The 19,972-nt window shown below is 39.0% G+C and overlaps 1 protein-coding gene across 1 annotated transcript in view; it reads left to right on the forward strand.

Annotated features, from left to right (window-relative positions):
• VPS41 (vacuolar protein sorting 41 homolog (S. cerevisiae)) overlaps positions 1 to 19,972 on the forward strand; it is a 200,589-nt gene that overhangs the window by 27,345 nt on the left and 153,272 nt on the right. The window contains exon 3 of the mRNA XM_010829102.1: positions 14,643 to 14,750. Within this exon, the coding sequence (XP_010827404.1) occupies positions 14,643 to 14,750 (108 nt within the window). The remainder of the gene's footprint in view (positions 1 to 14,642; positions 14,751 to 19,972) is intronic.

Raw genomic sequence — 19,972 nt, forward strand, 5'->3', positions numbered from 1 at the left:
TTCCAAGGAGTAAGCATCTTTTAATTTCATGGCTGCAGTCACCATCTGTAGTGATTTTGGAGCCCCCCAAAATAAAGTCTGACACTGTTTCCACTGTTTCCCCATCTATTTCCCATGAAGTGGTGGGACCGGATGCCATGATCTTCGTTTTCTGAATGTTGAGCTTTAAGCCAACTTTTTCACTCTCCACTTTCACTTTCATCAAGAGGCTTTTGAGTTCCTCTTCACTTTCTGCCATAAGGGTGGTGTCATCTGCATATCTGAGGTTACATCTTCATTTTTTGTAAATAGTGTAAAGCAAAGAGGTAAATTAGAAATGTTATGTTTATTCAATTTTATGTCTGGAAATAAACTCAAAAGGGAGGATATGAATTATACAGTTTAAATTTGGAAACTAATACAAATAATAACGTTTTTAGTAACTGATATTCACTGGATACATACCTGATACTGTGCTTTAACTCCGTACACAAAAATGAGCTCAAAATGGGTTAAAGACCTATATGTGAGACCAGACACTATAAAACTTCTAAAGGAAAACATAGGCAGAACACTCTCTGACATAAATCTCTGCAAAATTTTTTCAACCCATCTCCCTGAATAATTGAAACAAAAACAAAAATAAACAAATGGGACCTACTTAAAAGCTTTTGCACAGCAAAGGAAACAATAAACAAATGAAAAGACAGCCCACAGATTGGGAGAAAACACTTGCAAATGATGTGATTGATAAGGGATTAGTGTTCAAAATTTATAAACAGTTTCTTACTGGTAACAGTATCAAAACAAACAACCCACTCAAAAAATGGGCAGAAGACCTGAATAGACATCTCTTCAAAGAGGACATGCAGATGGCCAATAGGCACATGAAAAGATGTTCAGCACTGCTAGATATCAGAGAAATGCAAATCAAAACTACAGTGAGATATAACCTCATGCCTGTCAGAATGACTGTCGTCAAAAATTCCACAAACAACAAATGCTGGAGAAGGGACTTTGTTGGTGGGAATATAAATTGGTACAGCCACTATGGAGAACAGTATGGAGGTTCCTGGAGAAGGCAATGGCACCCCACTCCAGTACTCTTGCCTGGAAAATCCCATGGACAGAGGAGCCTGGTAGGTTGTAGTCCATGGGGTCGCTAAGAGTCGGCACGACTGAGCAGCTTCACTTTCACTTTTCACTTTCATGCATTGGAGAAGGAAATGGCAACCCACTCCAGTGTTCTTGCCTGGAGAATCCCAGGGACGGCAGAGCCTGGTGGGCTGCTGTCTATGGGGTTGCAGAGTTGGACGCGATTGAAGCGACTTAGCAGCAGCAGCAGCAACATGGAGGTTCCTTAAAAAACTAAAAATAGAGCTACCATATGACACTGCAATCCCATCCCTGGACATATACCTAGAGAAGAACATGATTCAAAAAGATACATGCACCACAGTGTTCACTGCAGCACTACTTACAATAGCCAAGACATGGAAAGAACCTGAATCTCCATCAACAAAGAAATGGTTAAAGAAGATGTGGTGTGTGTATATATATATATATATGTGTGTGTGTGTGTGTGTATAAAATGGAAGTTTACTCAGCCATTAAAAAAGAATGAAATAATGCCATTTGCAGCAACATGGATAAACCTAGAGAGCGTTACATTGCCTAAAGTCAGACAGAGGAGGAGAAATATGTGACATTCTTTAAATGTGGGAAGAAATGATACAAATGTGGAATCTAAAAGAAATGATACAAATGAACTTACAAAAAAGAAAGAGACAGACTTAGAAAACAAAATAATGGTTGTCAGGGAGAAGGGGTAGTTAGGGACTTTGGCAAGGTCATGTACACACTGCTGTATTTAAAATTGATAACCAACAAGGATCTATTGTATAGCACATAGAGCTCTGCTCAGTGGTATGTGCCAGCCTGGATGGGAGGGGGATTTGGGGAAGAATGGAGACATGTATATGTGTGACTGAGTCACTTCACCATTCATCTGCAACTGCCACTACATTGTTAATCAACTATACCCTAATACAAAATAAAAAGTTTAAAGTTAAAAAAAAAAGACATGTTTGTTCAGTTTTATATCTGGAAATAAACTCAAAAGAGAGGATATGAATTATATAGTTTAAATTTGGGGGCTATACTACAAATATTGGTAATATAACTGACATTCACTGGATACAAACCTGATACTGTACTTTGCATACATTTAATACGTTTGATTCTTACAGCAGTTCTATAAGGTACATATTCTCCTCCTCCTTTCATGAAAGATGAAGTAACTGAGGTTTTAACTAAGTTGCCCAGTACTCTAGGACTGTGCATGGTGGAATTGGCATAAGAAAACTTATTTTGACTTATTTTGTGATTGGTCACTTGATTATGAAGTCCAGTAGGTTTTTAAATGATTTCTTTCCTTTCTTCCCCTGTCCTTTGTTAAAAAGTAACATTAGTGATGTATGGATGTGAGAGTTGGACTATAAAGAAAGCTGAGTGCCGAAGAATTGATGCTTCTGAACTGTGTGTTGGAGAAGACTATTGAGAGTCCCTTGGACTGCAAGGAGATCCAACCAGTCCATCCTAAAGGAGATCAGTCTGGGGTGTCCAATGGAAGGACTGATATTGAAGCTGAAACTCCAATACTTTGGTCACCTGATGTGAAGAGCTGACTCATTGGAAAAGACCCTGATGCTGGGAAAGATTGAAGGCAGGAGGAGAAGGGGATGACAGAGGATGAGATGGCTGGATGGCATCACCGACTCAATGGACATGAGTTTGGGTGGACTCCAGGAGTTGGTGATGGACAGGGAGGTCTGGTGTGCTGCAGTTCATGGGGTCTCAAAGAGTCAGACATGACTGAGCGACTGAACTGAAACTGAACTGAACATTAGTGAACTTTACCAAGATTTTTTTTTCCCCTTGGCTGCACTACAGAGCATGTGGGATCTTAGCTCCCTGATCAGGGATTGAACCCATACCCCCTGCATTGGAAATGCAGGATCTTACTAACTGGACCTCCAGGGAAATCTCTACCAAGATTTTTTTGATCATCCTTCTTTTTCATCTCTTACATCTCCTAGATTTTTTGCTTTCTATTTGAATACCTCCTTGAAAAATATGTGTCATAGTGGGAGTTTGTGCCATGAGTCTTCTGAGCCTTTGTAAAGTGCCCTTGAGGCATATCTACAGGCCAGGCTAGCTCTCTCTGTCTTGGCAAGACAGGGTTCTCTAAAGAAACAGAACCAATGGGCTATGTTTAGGACCAACAGGAACTGGGGAGGGTATGGGAGAAAAGAGGGAGAAATTTGAGAGAATTCAGGAGGATCTGAGAGAGACCAATAGGATCAGAAAGAGAGAGAGAAAAAGATTTATTGTAAGGAACTGACATGTGTGATTATGGATCTGGCAAGTCCCAAGACCTTCAGGGTGAGTCAGCAAGTGGGACACTCAGAAAGAGCCAATGTTTCAGTTCAAATCCTAAGACAAGAAAAAAGTCACTCACTTGGAAGGCAATTAGGAAGAATGTTTTTACTCAGTGGGAGGGTTTATTTATGCCTTCAACTGATTTGGTGAGGCCCACCCACCACCAAGTTTTCTATTAATATATATAGAGTTTGCTTTAAGAAAAAAAATTGGAGTATAATTGCTTTACAATGTTGTGTTGGTTTCTGCTGTGCAGCAAAGTGAATCAGCCACACATATACATACATCCTTTTTCTTTAATTTCCTTCCCGTTTAGGTTACCACAGAGCATTGAATTGAGTTCCCTGTATAGGTACATTAGGGTCTCATTAGTTATCTATTTTACGTGGAGAAGTGTGTGTATTAATATGTCCACCCCAGTCTCCCGAGCCATCCCACTTCCGTCTCCCCCTTGGTATCAATATGTTTGTTCTCTATGTCTGTGTCTCTGTTTCTGTTTTGCAAATAAGTTCATCTATACCATTTTTCTAGTTTGCACATATTTCCACTAATACACAGTATTTTTCTCTTTTTGACTTCACTCTGTATGACATTCTCTAGGTCCATCCAAATCTGTGTAAATGGTACAATTTTGTTCCTTTTTTAGGGCCAATAGTCCATTGTGTATATGTACCATATCCTCTCTATCCATTCCTCAGTTGATGGACATTTAGGTTGCTTCCAAGGCTGGCTATTGTAAACAGTGCTGAAGTGAACATTGGGGTGTGTGTATCTTTCTGAATTATGGTTTTCTCCAGATGTATGGACAGCTATGAGTTTGCTGGATCAGATGATAGTTCTATACTTAGTATTTTAAGGAACCTTCATACTTTTCTCCATAGTGGTTGTATCAGTTTACATTCCCACCAACAGTGTAGCCGAGTTCCCTTTTCTCCATACATTTATTGTCTGTAGAATTTTTGATGATAGCCATTCTCATGGGTATGAGGTGGTACCTTATTGTAGTCTTCATTTGCATTTTTCTCTAATAATTAGCCATGCTGAACATCTTTTCATGTGTTTGTTGGCCACCTGTATGTCTTCTTTAGGTTACGTCTATTTTTTAATTGGGTTGTTTCCTTTTTTATATTGAGCTGCATGAGCTTTTTGTATTTTATGGAAATTAATCCCCTGTCATTTGCTTCATTTGTAAATATTTCTCCCATTTTGAAGGTTGTCTGTTTTGTTTATGGTTTCCTTTGCTGTGCAAAAGCTTTAAAGTTTCATTAGGTCCCTTTTGTTTATTTTTGTTTTTATTTTCATAGGGTTTGCTTTATGATATTCTGCTTTAAATTTTTACATTTACATCCATGCCTCAGATAACTGAACTATTTTCTTTTTTTTCCTTTTTTTTCCCTTCAAAACTTTTCTTCAAGAGTTTTGATATTACAGTTATGCTTCCGTGCTGGCTTAGCAATAAAGAATCCACCTGCAGTGCAGGAGAGGTGGGTTTGATCCCTGAGTCAGGAAGATCCCCTGGAGGAGGAAATGGCAACCCACTCTAGTATTCTTAACTGGGAGATCCCATGGACAGAGTTACCTGGTGGGCTACAGACCACAGAGTCGCAGAGTCAGACATGACTTAGTGACTAAGCATGCACACGCAGACTTTGGACTTATTAATTATTCAGTTTTCTGTTTTTTTAATGCATCTTTGCTTTTACCTTTATTTGTGTTCTCTGGTTGCCTGAAATTCTCACCTCCCTGCTACCAGTGTTTTTTCGGTCCTGTAGTGCTTAAAGCTGGGGCTCTCAAACCGCCAGGAATGCGCTGTTCAGGTGTCAGCATCTTACAGTCTCTGCCTGTAGGAGGGAGGTGGAAATCGATGGTAGCCAGGGTTGAAGGTGCAGATGTGGAGAAACAGTGGGCAAAAACTGCAGTCACAGTCTAGAAAAAAACAGCCCCTAATGGGGGAGGCAGGTATCTGCTCTGTCGAGTGGGATAGGCTCTGAGTCACGAGCATGAAGCTTTGGTGGTTGTTCAGTCGCTCAGTCATGTCCAACTTTTTATGACCCCACAGACTGCAGCATGTCAGGCTTCCCTGTCCTTCACTGTCTCCCTGAGTTGGCTCAAACTCATGTCCACTGAGCTTTGGTGGGAGAGCCTAAAGCATCTTTGTGCATTTTGTTCAGGTTAAGTTTTCATGAAAACAAGCCAAGATGTGTCATTAGTTCAAATTCATACTCACCATATATATCAGCTTTTCCTTAATTTTGGTAATGGCTTATCTTAATTTTTTATTGCTATTTGGGGAATTTATCTATATCTGTTTCTTCATGGAAATTTTTGAAAAGCTGTCAGAGGCTTGTGTGGGAGTAGCTAGCCAGGTGTTTCTTTGCACCTGGGATAAGGAAAGATGCTTGAGAGGTATTTAATCTCCTTGCCAACAAACATAATCTCAAAACTTGTGGCACTTTTTAATGTAACAGTAAACCTGTAAATTATAAATCAGTGTTAAGTTTTTCATGAAAATTGAATTTGTGGGACCTCTGTGGCTGCTGCTCCTATTTGCTACTGTTTCACTCTCTTTGGTACCTTCCCCTGCCTACCCCCTCCCCCAGCTGTGTCTGTAAATATTTTACATAATATTGTACATAATTTAGGTAATCTCTCCTATTCCCTGCTGTGGTACGATTTGGATTTTCTTGTGTGGAAATTTAAATGAGAATGTCTCTGAAAAGCTTCTCACTAAACTCTGTCTGCTGTTACGATGTACTTGTGTTTTCACTGGTCTTTGTTAGGTACCCACAGTTTTGTTAGGTGAAGTTCAGAACAACGAATAGGCCTAAACCCTGCTTCTAAGGATCTTGTGATCACCAAGGGATATCGGGAAGAAAGAAAAAGAGGGTTATGTTGGATTTAGTGGCGGAAATTGTCCACCTGAATGGCATATCTTGAAGATTGGTCAGGTTATTCCATATGGCTGGAAGGAAATGAAAAGCTTATTTGCTTTTCTCATTCCCCAGCCCCCCCACTCTCTATATTCTTATCGCTTTCCCAATATAAAATAAATGATGGGAGTCGATCCTGTTTATGGTATGTGGCTTAGGGCATGGAAACCTTCACCTTATTTTTTTTTTTCCTCCTTGAATTGAACATGAAATTCTGATACTACAGGGCAAAGGAGAGACCAGGGTTTATGAAGACTGCATATCTTGTGAATCTTAAGTAGACCTCTTCAATTATTAGAGGCTCAACTTTTTCTCACTTCCGTAGGCAAAGTATTGACAGGGGAAGGAGAGTGGTTTTGAGAGATAAGTCTTAGTTTAGTAGATGTAAAGTTTTTGAAAGAATGTTGAATAATGGCTTGAAAATGTATCAAATACAGTAATTCTATAATGAAATAATTATTTATTTTAGAAAATTTAAAAAAATTGGCAGTAGCCATGGTAATTTTTTTTTTTTTAACTTTTTGGCTGCCCGATGCAGTATGCTGGATCTTAGTTCCCCAACCAGAGATCGAACTCACACTCCTTGCATTGAACGTGCAGAGTCTTAACCACTGGACTGCCAGGGAAGTCCCATCTCAGTAGTGATTTTTAATTGCTGCCTTCTGTAATGGTCACAGCAACGCTGCGATGGAAGTCCTGTTATCACTCCCAGTCTGTATGTGAAGAAAAAGCTTAGGAGGATGACCATGATGTTTGTTTTTCTCATCTACCTCCCACGTGTGTATATGCATTTCTTTAGTAACATTTGGATCGTGCAAAGCAGGTTTTTATGACCTACTTATTCACCTAGTAAGACATTTTGAGAACCTTCCCCTTTGTTATCAAATCGTCTTTGAAAACAGATTTTAAGGTCGGTGTAATATTTAATCTTGTGAAATTTGTTTAACCTGGGGTTTCTTGACCTTGGCACTATTGGCATTTGGGGAGGGAAAATTTTTTGTTTTGGAAAATTGTCTCATCCATTATATAATGTTTAGCTTCGTCCCTGCCCTCTACCCACTAGATATCAATAGCATCTTCTCCGCCAACTCAGTTGTGACAACAAAAATGTCCGCAGACATTGCCAAGTGAGTGAACTGGGGGAACAACATTACCTCCGGTTGAGAACCACTTATTTAACCATATGTATTTTAAGCTTTTAAATATAGTATATACCTATGAGTAGGCTCATTGAAATTTTCTATCTATATGAAAAAGTAGACCTATATCATCTAGAATACATTTATGAGCTCCTAATTTTAGCTACTTGTTTTTGATTAATGTTTTCAGTAATAGCAGTATTGCTTGAAAGTAAAAAAACTTTAACAGCATTATTTGCATTCATATAAGAGTGTAATTGCTTGTCTGTCACCAGTCTGATGGAAAGGCATCGTGGGAGCTTTGACCACAGTTGTTTTATTGTAGATGAATTCCATTATCTCCATGTCACTTTCTTAAAAAGTTTGGTCATTGAGGCAGCTGTAATACCTTGTGTTATAAATGGAAACTAGAAGTTACTCTCTTGGCTTGTTTATGTAGTTTTCTTGATATGTTTTGACATTTTAGAAGGATATATGAAACCAGCTTTCCTACCAGACAGTCATCTTTTTGTGTAAATAAAATCGTCCTTTTGTAATGGCGCTATAACCTATAATAGTTAATAGTTGCACTTGCCCTTTTAAGGAGGTGGCATTCATTTGGGAAGGGCACAAATACAAAATCAATAAAAGTCCTTATTTCTTGATAAGTTTTGAATCTTAGTTATTCTTTTTTTGTACAGTTTTTCTCATCATAAATCTCTTTTTGTAGAAAAGTTTAAGATGATATGACATAGGTGGAGATGTTCTTTATTGGTGACATTACAGTTTCAAATAAATGTATATGCATGATAACATATATATTTCTTGACTCTATATTAATTGTTGGTAAAAAGTTGATACAACTCCTGTTGTAGTGCAGAGTTCTATTTCTTAAAAATTTGTTAGTTGTATTTTTTGAGACCTCAAATTATGTGTTTTGATTGACTTACAGTATAATTTCAATTATGGTGATTATAATTCTCGAGAAAATGTTCTAGAGGAGGAAAGCCTTTATACCTTCAGACCAATAGCTGATGATTGATTTGCTTTTTATTAACACTTGGTTTTTTCCTGTGGAAGTTCAAGCTGCTCTTTTTTTTAGACAATGAGAATTTTGTTTTGTTTTTGAGGATGTTAGTGTTCCCTATTTTATCTAGCTTTAAAACATTGGATATTTATTAAAAGGAATTTGCCCCTGGTCAGATGTAGTCGATGACAAGAGATCAACGCACCCATTCATCTTATTAAAAATCCTAGAGGTTCAGCTGAGGTCTTTCTCATTGGTGAGTCTAGCTGAGATGAAGGGATCTCCATAGAGTGAGATTATAAATTGTCTAGGAGCACTCCACTGGTGATATTTGTCACTGGCTTAACTTGGATTTTGTAAACATAACATCTCACCCTTCTTGTATATCTACTATTGTTTTGTGGGAAAAGGAAAAAAAATAAAAACCGGAACAAGACAAAACTGTATTTTAACAAAGAACTGATAACCAGAAATAAAATTTTGAGTTCTAGATTCATAAAAGCTGTAGAAAATATAATGATCTTTCTGTTAACCGCTGAATTCATATGACACATTTTTTTTTTTTAAGTAAAATTCGGGTCTTCATTTAGACTGTCACATTGTACATAAAATATACTGATGTGTGAAAGATGTGGTTAGTGTTAAAGCAGGATGAAAAATTGGTTATAAATGCCAGTTTTTTCTTGTACAGAAAATTTAAATTATCAGATGAAAAGTATGATATTCTTGTTGGTTATATAATTCTAAGTTAGGTGATGGGATTTTCTCTATGTACATTGACTCTGTGGTGTTAGTAACAAACTGTTAAATAGTTTTTGAGACAGAAATCTGTAATTACCTTAGTCTGTTGTCCCAAAAGCGACTTTTTCACTTTCGGTTCAAAACTCAGTAAAAATGACCATGATAAGAAATTTATTTTCAGATGTTTTAGAATCCTACAGGATGATCTAAAGGACTTGTCTTTAATTAAAAGTGTTATCCACTTAGTGAAAGTCCATGTTATTTGAGAATTGATTCTTTTTAAAGAAAAGCTTCAGATTTTCTTGTATGAGTAAATGTCACTCTGTTCATACCTTCACTTAACTGCAAGTCAGGACTTGTACTGTGCCTCTGGGTTGTCATAGAAACGCAGTTAACTGTCATCTCAACTCAGACTATTGATGGTTTTATTTGTAGGCTTGCAAGATTATTAAAATTTAACAAAAATTATTGATTTGATTTTTATTAACACTGAGTTGTTTTCTGTGGAAGTTCAAATTGCATGAAAGTCTTTTTTTTTCTGTTTAATTTTTTTTTTTACAGTGAAACTCTATATTAAATCTACCTGATTTTTAAAATGTTTTTTATTTAAAATGTGATATAAAGTCTGCAGCAGTAGAATAACCTCTGCGAATTGTATTTTTGAATCACTTTCCATTTTCTTTGTTTACAGCAGGCAGAAAACACCTTAAAAAATTCACCTTTAGCCTGCTTTTAACTTAACATAAAAGATACCTGTCAGAAAAGCATGAAATGCTACATCAAGTGCCTAATATTGGAGTTTTCATTTTATTTATGGTTTTTGAAGCCTAGCACGAATGCTTCAGTGAGCTGTGCTGTGAAAGTATTTATTTTTGTATACTTATGTGAGAGAAATTATTTAGTTTCCACTTATGAATAAGACAGGCAAACCTTATTTACAGTAACGTTATCTAATGGTCCGTGGTTGAGTGCTTTTATGCAAAATAGTCCAGAGGCTAGAATTAACTTTTCACATTGGATGCACATTTGATGTCCAGACTTGAACAACATGTGGCATCTTATTATAAAGACTAACATTCAGGATTCAATTTGTATTTAACACATTTACTTCAGAATGCACACATCATGCCTTGGCTACATTTAGTGTTAACTTTGTAATGATTTCTCTTTCTCGCTTGTATTAGATATATAAGTAGAAGTATTTATTAGTTGCTTTTTGTAATTTTCCTATTTCTAGATTTTTTTTAAGACTGGGTTAATTAGCTATTTGATATTTTAACAACAGATCCTATTTGGACATGCAACAACTCATTGGGTTGAGGTGATTATTGTTAGTTCGTTTTTAAAGAAAGGTAGGGCTTTTAAGGAACCATGCACATACTACTTCCTTCTGTGGCTTTTAGTTCTTGGAGTTATTCTTAAAAAGTTAGTAGGTAGACCATCTCTGGTTTTACCACCCTTTTACTAAATAAACAACTAGTAGTTTGTGTATACTTGGAGAAGAAAATTTAAGACAGTTCATCAGTAGACATGGAATATTGATTTTTTTATTAAACTAGGTTTATTGCTCTTAAAATTTTATTACTCCTCTTGTAGCTAGTCTGCATGATGCCCCCAGGTGATTCTCACCTCTTATTATTCCTGCCTTCGTGTCCTCCCCTCCCATTGAATCATGGCTGGTCTGTATGATCAACATACAGGAATACTGTGGCAGCGACAGCATGTGACCTCTGAAGCTAGGTCGTATATAACCTTAGGGCTTCCACTGTGCATTCTCTTGCACCACTCACTGTGGGGGAAGTCTCCTTTGCCATATCCTAAGGACATTGATGCAGCCCTTTGGAGAAGTCCAGAAGAACAGCGACTGAAGCCTCTTGTCAACACCCAGTGCCAACTTGCCACCCATTTGAGTGAGCCATCTGGGAAATCATTACTCTAACCCCAGTCAGGTCTTCAGATGCCCAGCTCACACCTTGCCTTCAACCCCAGAAGAGATCTTGAATCTCAGGCACCCAGTGAAGCCACTTGTATATTGTTTACCCACCGGAACTCCATTAAATAGCACAGATTTACTGTTGTTTTAGGGCTTCCCAAGTGGTTCAGTGGTAAAGAACCTGCCAGTGCAGGAGACAGAGGTTTGATCCCTGGGTCAGGAAGATCCCCTGGAGAAGGAAATGGTAACCCACTCTAGTATTCTTGCCTAGGAAAGCCCACAGACAGAGGAGCCTGGCAGACCTATAGTCTATGGGGTCACAAAAGAGTCAGACCATGACTTAGTGACTGAACAGCAGTATTGTTGTATTAAGTCAGTAAATGTTGGAATAATATCCATCTATCTGTAACTAATGTACCTGCTAAATAAAGACATCTGACACGTTTCCTGTTGATCACAGTTGTAGTTTTTTGTAGGCATAAAAATCTTGGAGGTGTCTATTGTGATTTGTAGTATAATTTTCCTAGGAGTTTGGGGTAGTATATTAAATGAGGCATTGATGTTAGAGCATTCATAACTGAATTTGAATTTTAGCTTTGCTTTCTATCCACTGTGTATCTTAATGACATTACCTAAAATTTCTGATCATCAGTTTTTACTGAAATATCTGTAAAATGGGATAATGATATTTAACTCACCATAATCTTTTTTTTTTTTTAAGTCAGGATGAAATGGGATATCTAGTGTTAAGTCTATAGCATAATGGTTGACATATCTCATTCTTTCAGTTTATCTAGAAATGAGCGCCTTTCCATGTGAAGTAGGTCTTTGCCCCAAGGATAAAGATTTCTGTAGGCATCTGAGTTCATAGTCTGTGTGTGATTGTTGATCAGTATTATAATCTTTAAGAAGTCCAGTACTTAACAGTCTACAAGTCATTTTTCTTTTATGTAATTTTCTTTTTACTGTGATGTGCCTAGATGTGATTTTCTTCATACTTATGTTGCTTCAGTTTGCAAAGTTTCTTGATCTTATGGGTTGATGTCTTATGAGTTTTGGAAAATTCTCAGTTGTTACCTCTGTAAGTAGTCTTCCTATCCCTCCTCCTTCCCATTTTTCTATTTTCCTTATCCTTGTGGGACTATATTGAAAAATGTTAGACCCTTTTCACTGTGTCCGACAAATCGCACATAATTTTTCTGTATTTTCCGTCCATTTTCCTTCCCTGAGCTTCCCTTTGGATATCTTTTGACCTGTTTTCCATTTTACTAATCCTGTCTTCTGCTTTGCTAATCTTCTGTTGAACTATAATATTGAGTTCTTAATTTCAGTTATATTTTTCAGTTCTAAAACTATCTTTTGATTTTTTTTTTTTACAGATTGAAGTTTTGTGTTGAAATCTTTTTATGTATTTCATTCATCTTTTTAAAAAAACATACTTTATAATAATTAACATAATTACATTAAGGTCCTTTTCTGCTAAATCCAGTATCTAGGTCATCCAGGGGTCTGTGTTTTTGTTTTGTTTAACACAGTTTTTTTCTCCTTGATGTTTAGTCATTTGGTCCTGTCTTGTGGCACACCTGGTAGTTTTTTTTAATTGAATTCTTAGTACTGTAGGTGAAGAATTGTAGAAGCCCAAAAGTATTCTTTCTCTAAGGAGCCACCCTTTCCCTTACTGGACAGATAGGTTGGGGTTGTGTACCTTACTCCAGGCAGGGAGTAAACTGAGGCAAAGCTATAGACAGAAGTTTTGGGAAGCTCTTTGTGTTTGTGTCCTGGGGACCAGGAGTTCCAGATGAGAGGCTTTGGTGTTCACCAGGACCTCATCTAATTTTCTTCCTAACATGTCAAGGCAGTGAGTTTGCATTTTTGAGGCAAGCGTTTTTGTCTCCTGCTTTATGTAGTTTTGGAAATTAGCAGTTTTCTTTTGGGGAAAAGTGGCTGTGTAACAAACTCCCTTCTTTGCCTCTCTCTTCCACCCATCAAGCCTCTAGTCCCCATAAGTACCAGAAAGTGAAAGTGTTAGTCACTCGATCTTATCAGACTCTTTACAACCCCATGGACTGCCGCCCGCCAGGCTCTTCTATCCATGGAATTCTGAAGGCAAGAATACTGGAGTGGGATCTTCCTGACCCAGGCAGGGCTTGAACCTAGGTCTCCTGCATTGCAGGCAGATTCTTTACTATCTGAGCCACCAAGAAAGCCCAGAAGGTTTGCTGTTTTCCACACTTCCAAGCGTGGCCATCTATCCAGGCAGAGTCTCAGCCTCCTGTTGATAAATGTCTCCAGGAAGAAAATGACTATAGAATGCCAGCTGGCCTCTCCGTAGTTTCTCCACCACCTTGGAATCACACTTCTAGTTCAGACTGCCTCGGTAGCACTTTAATTGATGCCTTAGACTGATATTGCTCTATATTTCATTAAACATTCCTAGGTATTCTGGGTGGGACCGTTGATGTACCTCAAACTACCCAAATGTTAGCTGGAAGGTGAGGACCACACAATTATTTTTGAAGGAAATGATGAGTAAACTGTTTTTGTGGACTACTCTTTTGGCCAGTTTTATTCTACCACAGTTATCACTATATGCATATTTCCTTCTCATTGTATATTGATGCAGTAAAATAAATATTTTTCTGAATCATTGTCATAATTTTTATAAGTAATCTTGATTTATTAATTCCTGGCCTTTATAGACAATCTAGATTCCGAACTTTGTAACTCTGAAGATTAAGCATGTCTTATGATGCTATATCAACAGTAAAATTGAACATCTAAAGTTAGTAATAACATGTATAGAAGATTAAGAACATTTTAATGTATAAGTAGGTTTATTCAGATGAGAGTCAACAGTGCATATTGTAACATAAACTAAGTAATAATATCCACTCATGGTTTCTCAGTTACTTAAAATTAATATTAAAATATTTTTATCTGAAGAGTAAGTATATACTTGGCTTTATATAAAATTTCTGATTTTCTTTCATTTTAATTTTTATAATTTTTCTAAGTAAAACGGGATATTCTCAAATCTGACAAAAATGCTTGCAATCTTGAAATACAGAATTCTAGTCTTTTGGAAGTTTATTGTATTCCTGTCTCATTGCTGTGTTTTATGTCCATGAGGGCACATTGACAAGTATTTTGTCTATGCACCTTTTATTGGCTTTTGTCCGAATAGTGGGACAGACAGTTTTGTATTTTTTTGATATGCTGAAGTTGATTACTGTCAACAGAAGGTACATGTAGTCCTCTTTTCAGCTTTCAGATTTATTCTGCCATTGAAGTTGTAGCAGTTGATAGGCCAGTTGGAAAAATGAAACATGAGAATCTTAACCCTTAGCACTGTAGTTGTGGTTGTTGACAGTCATTGAGGGAACCACCTCTGGTTCCACCTTACAGAGTGTGTTTTGAGTCTTTGACTCTTTCAAATATGTCCTTGAGGGCTGCCATCTCTGTTTTCCATGCAGGAAGAAGAGAGTGAAGAGGAGCCCAAACTGAAGTACGAAAGGCTCTCCAATGGGGTAACTGAAATCCTTCAGAAGGATGCTGCTAGCTGCATGACGGTCCATGACAAGGTACGGTGGCCTGTAGAAGATGCTTCTGTAACTCGTTTCTGTTGTATGTTTGCTGATACTTTGAGGTCTGGTGCTTTGGGTGGTGGTTTTTCACAGTAATTGTGTCTCCCTGCCACTCTTCCTCTCTTCTTTCTCACCAGTGAAAAACTGAAACAACAACCAGAGATATTATATTGATGTATTTGTACACACACACCATCCATGTATCAAATAGTGTATCACCACACTGTAACAAATAGTTGATACACCATAGTGTATCAAATAGAAGAGGATGATGGTTGTGAAAGATCTGTAGCAAGTGATTCTCAGAAACTCTGGTACTTAATTCCTCAGATCTTACATGGTAGAGCAGGAAAATGTTGAGATGAGAAATATTCTGGAGCTCATTGCTTTTGTAAGAGTAGAAGAGATTACATTGGAGGCCTTAGGAATCAATAGAAAGGCCCCAGATGATTTTTTATGTATTATATGAATGAATAAATATATTCCACATCTCAGTCTTCATTATAGAAAAGCCCCCCACCAACTTTTTAAGTCCAGACTAAGTACTATACAGGACCCTTATCCCATTATAGACCAGAACAATCCAGGACATAATTGGAATATTAGAAGCAAGGCACTGTCATCATTGCTCCCTTTTCCCCATGAGCTGTATGAGTGAGCCTTGGTACCTCCACTGAAGGCGGGCACCGGGCTCTGATCCACCTCCTGGTTTATCCCCTTCTTTCTAGCAGTATTGCCTCATCTATCTCCTTACCTCTACCCAGTTCCCCTTTATTACACATTTCATTCTCTTGTAAATAGATTCCTGCTTTCAGCATGCCAACAGGACCTGTGTTTTCTGTCTCGTTTTTCCAGAACCCTCTCCTTCAGCCCTTTTCATCTCTCTACCCTTAAGGCCACATTCTGGAGGCTTTATGTCTGTCCCTGGAACTTGAAGATATTTTGGGCAACATTCTTAATCTTTTTATCCTTCAAGCTTTTGTGTTCATCTTCCCACTAACCCTGTTTTGTGACTTGATGGAGCCCTGATCTCTAATCCATTCTTCTTCTTTTCTGTCTCTGTCAAGTGGTCAGCCATTCTAACTTAAGTTTACCAGCAGATTCAATTCTCTAATGGCCCTGCTCTCAAGGACGCACCCCCACCACCCGCCTCAGCCCCACCGCCCCAGCTAAGCTCTCAGCTTAAAGTCAGTGCTTTAAGAACAAGGTCACCCGCAATGTGCTGGTACACCTTGCGTTCGAGGTGTACATGCCACTTAAAGGGCTGGTATTTATTTGTCCATCTTCAGCTCCTTCATCCCCAATCCGCCTTTTCGGCCACCATCCCTTCACTCAGACGATGATGTCATTTCTGTTTCTTTAAGAGAATGGAAGCTATCCAGCATGATCAGCCTCAGTTTCTGGCTGTTTGCCCAGCTCATCCTTCCCCTCCCGCTTATGGTCCTTTTTGGCCACATCTGTCATTCACTTCATTTCATCCCTTCTCTCCTAGTGATCCATGCTGAATCATGGAACAGACAACTCTAGCCCCATGTAACCACTGATCTACTTTCTGATTCTGTAAATGAGCCCATTTTTGATATTTCATGCTTTTGTTGTACAGTCACTGAGTCATGTATGACTTTTTGCGACCCCATGGACTGTAGCAAGCCAGGCTCCTCTGTCCTTTACTGTCTCCCAGAGTTTGCTCAAATTCAGGTCCATTGAGTCAGTGATGCTCTCTAACCATCTCATCCTCTGCCACCCCCTTTTTCTTTTGTCTTCAGTCTTTTCCAGCATCAGGATCTTTTTCCCAATGAGTGTGCTCTTCACATCAGATGGCCAAAGTATTGGTGCTTCAGATTCAGCATCCCAGTTCTTCCAGTGAAGGACTTTCAGTAAAGAGTATTCACTATACAGTGAAGAATATTCAGGGTTTATTTCCTTTAGTATTGACTGGTTTGATCTCCTTGTTGTTCAAAAGACTCTGAAGAGTCTTCTTCAGCACCACAGTTCAAAAGCATCAATTCTTGGGAGCTGGTAGCTCAGTCAATAAAAAATCCACCTCGAGAAGATCCTGTGGAGAAGGAAATGGCAACCTACTCCAGTATTCTTGCCTGGAAAATTCCATGGACAGAGGAGCCTGGTGGGCTACAGTCCATTGATTTGCAAGGGTTGGACACGAATTAGTGATTAGGCCACGTCCTTCTTTATGGTCCAGCTCTCATATCCATACATGACTACTGGCAAAACTGTAACTTTGATTATACAGACCTTTTTCATCAAAGTGATGTCTTTGCTTTTTAATATGCTGTCTAGGTTTGTCATAACTTCCCTTCAAAAGAACAAGTGTCTTTTAATTTCATGGCTGCAGTCACCATCTGCAGTTACTTTGGGGCCTAGGAAAGTAAAATATGTCACCGCTTCCACTTTTTCCCCTTCTGTTTGCCATGAAGTGATGGGATTGGATGCTGTGATCTTAGATTTTTGAATGTTGAGTTTTAAGCCTGCTTTTCAATCTGGTCTTTTCACCCTCATCAAGAGGCTCCTTAGTTCCTCTTCCCTTTCTGTCATTAGAGTGGTATCATATGCATATCTGAGGTTACTGATATTTCTCCCAGCAATCTTGATTGCAGCTTGTGATTCATTCAGCCCGGCATTTTGCATGGTGTACCTTGCATATGAGTTAAATAAGCAGGGTGACAATATAGAACCTTGACATACTCCTTTCCGAGTTTGAACCAGTCCATTGTTCCATGTCCATTCTAACTGTTGCTTCTTGATCCACATACAGGTTTCTCAGGCAGGTGTGATGGTCTGGTATTCCCATCTCTTGAAGAATTTTCCACAATTTGTTGTGATCCACACAAAGGCTGGGGGGCTCATCTTCCATTGTCATATCTTTTTGCTTTTTCACGCTGTTCATGGGGTTCTTGGAGCAAGAATACTGGGGTGGGTTGTGATTTCCTCTTCCAGTGGAGCACGCTTTGTCAGAACTCTTCCCTATGACCCATCCATCTTCTGTGGCCCTGCATAGTGTGGTTCATAGCTTCATTAAGTTACTCAAGTCCCTTCATCATGATAAGGCTGTGATTGATGAACTGGGGATCAGTTCAGCTGAGTTCAGTCGCTCTGTCGTGTCTGATTCTTTGCGACCTCATGGACTGCAGCACACCAGGCTTCCCTGTCCATCAGAGCTCCCAGAGCTTGGTCAAACTCACCTTCATCGAGTCAGTGACACTATCCAACCATCTCATCCTCTGTCGTCCCCTTCTCCTGCCTTCAGTCTTGCTCAGCATCAGGGTCTTTTCCAATGAGTCAGCTCTTCACGTCAGGGGGCCAAAGTATTGGAGCTTCAGCTTCAACATCAGTCCTTCCAGTGAATATTCAGGACTGATTGCCTTTAGGATTGACTGGTTGGATATCCTTTCAGTCCAAGGGACCCACAAGATTCTTCTCCAACACCACAGTTCAAAAGCATCAATTCTTTGGCGCTCAGCTTTCTTTATGGTCGAACTCTCACATCCGTACATGACTACTGGAAAAGCCATAGCTTTGACTAGATGGACCTTTGTCAGCAAAGTAATGTCTCTGCTTTTTAATACACTGTTGAGGTTTGTCATAGCTTTTCTTCCAGGAAGCCAGCGCCTTTTAATTTAATGGCTACAGTTACCGTCTGCAGTGATTTTGGAGCCTAAGAAAATAAAGTCTGTCACTGTTTCCATTGTTTCCCCATCTATTTGCCATGGACTGATGAGACAATATGCCATGATCTTCATATTTTGAATGCTGAGTTTCAAGACAGCTTTTTCACTCTCCTCTTTCACTTTCATCAAGAGACCCTTTAGTTCCTCTTCACTTTCTGCTATTAGGGTGGTATCATCTGCATATCTTAGCTTATTGATATTTCTCCCTGCAGTCTTGATTTCATCTTGTGCTTCATCCAGCCCAGCATTTCTCATGATGTACTCTGCGTATAAGTTAAATAAACAGGGTGACAGTATACAGGCTTGACATACTCCTTTTCCTATTTGGAACCAGTCCGTCGTTCCAAGTCTGGATTCTAACTGTTGTTTCTTAGTTCAGTTCAGTTGCTCAGTGATGTCCGACTCTTTTCGACCCCGTGGATTGCAGCACTCCAGGCCTCCATGTCCGTCACCAATTCCCAGAGTTTACTCAAATTCATGTCCATTGAGTCAGTGATGCCATCCAACCATCTCATCCTCTGTCATCCCCTTCTACTCCCTTCTTCAATCTTTCCCAGCATCAGGGTCTTTTCCAATGAGTCAGTTCTTTGCATCAGATGGCCAAAGTATTGGAGTTTCAGCTTCAACATCAGTCCTTCCAATGAACATTCTGGACTGATCTCCTTTAGGATGGACTGGTTGGATCTCCTTGCAGTCCAAGGGACTCTCAAGGGTCTTTTCCAACACCACAGTTTAAAAGCATCAATTCTTCAGCACTCAGCTTTCTTTATAGTCCAGCTCTCCCATGGCTGGACTGGAAAAACCATAGCTTTGACTAGACAGACCTTTGTTGGCAAATAACGTCTTTGCTTTTTAGTATGCTGTCTAGGTTGGTTGTATCTTTCCTTCCAAGAAACAAGTGTCTTTTAATTTCATGGCTGCAGTCACCATCTGCAGTGATTTTGGAGCCCCCCAAAATAAAGTCTGTCACTGTTTCCACTCCCAAGATTTGGTCCATTGGTCACTTGTTTTCTAAATACTTACTTTTCTTGGTTTAATTTCATGATATCTGTGGCCACTTCCCCCCTGACCCTCCCTAGATTAGTGTGCTTGTTTATTTAATGGCCGCTTACACAGCTGTACCTTCGGTTCTATTTTTGCATGTAACTCACCATGTGCATAGTGAACTCATTTTTTTTTTTCCTCTTCCTTCCCTTGCGTTTGTTCTTTTGGTTTCTCTGCCCCATTTGGTGGCAGCACCTAAGGCAAAGCTGACTCTCCGTTTCCACCCAGTCATTCCCTGAGTCCTGCTGGTTTTCTCACCATCCCTGCCCTTGCTGAGGTCTTCCACTTCTCCTCCCTGTACTCATGTACCTCTTATTCATTATTATTATCATTTTATTTGCTTTTAACTCTTTTGCCACCTAGTTGCCAGAATGCTCTGTGGAAAATATCAGTTCTGCAACTCAGGTCTGGTTTTCCTCATCTGCTAAGGTCTGAGCTCCTTCATGTGGTATTGATGGCCCTCTGAGATCTTGCCTCCTTGTGTAATTG

The sequence above is a fragment of the Bison bison genome, unplaced genomic scaffold (assembly GCF_000754665.1).
Source record: "Bison bison bison isolate TAMUID 2011002044 unplaced genomic scaffold, Bison_UMD1.0 scf7180017864499, whole genome shotgun sequence".
NCBI lineage: Eukaryota > Metazoa > Chordata > Mammalia > Artiodactyla > Bovidae > Bison > Bison bison.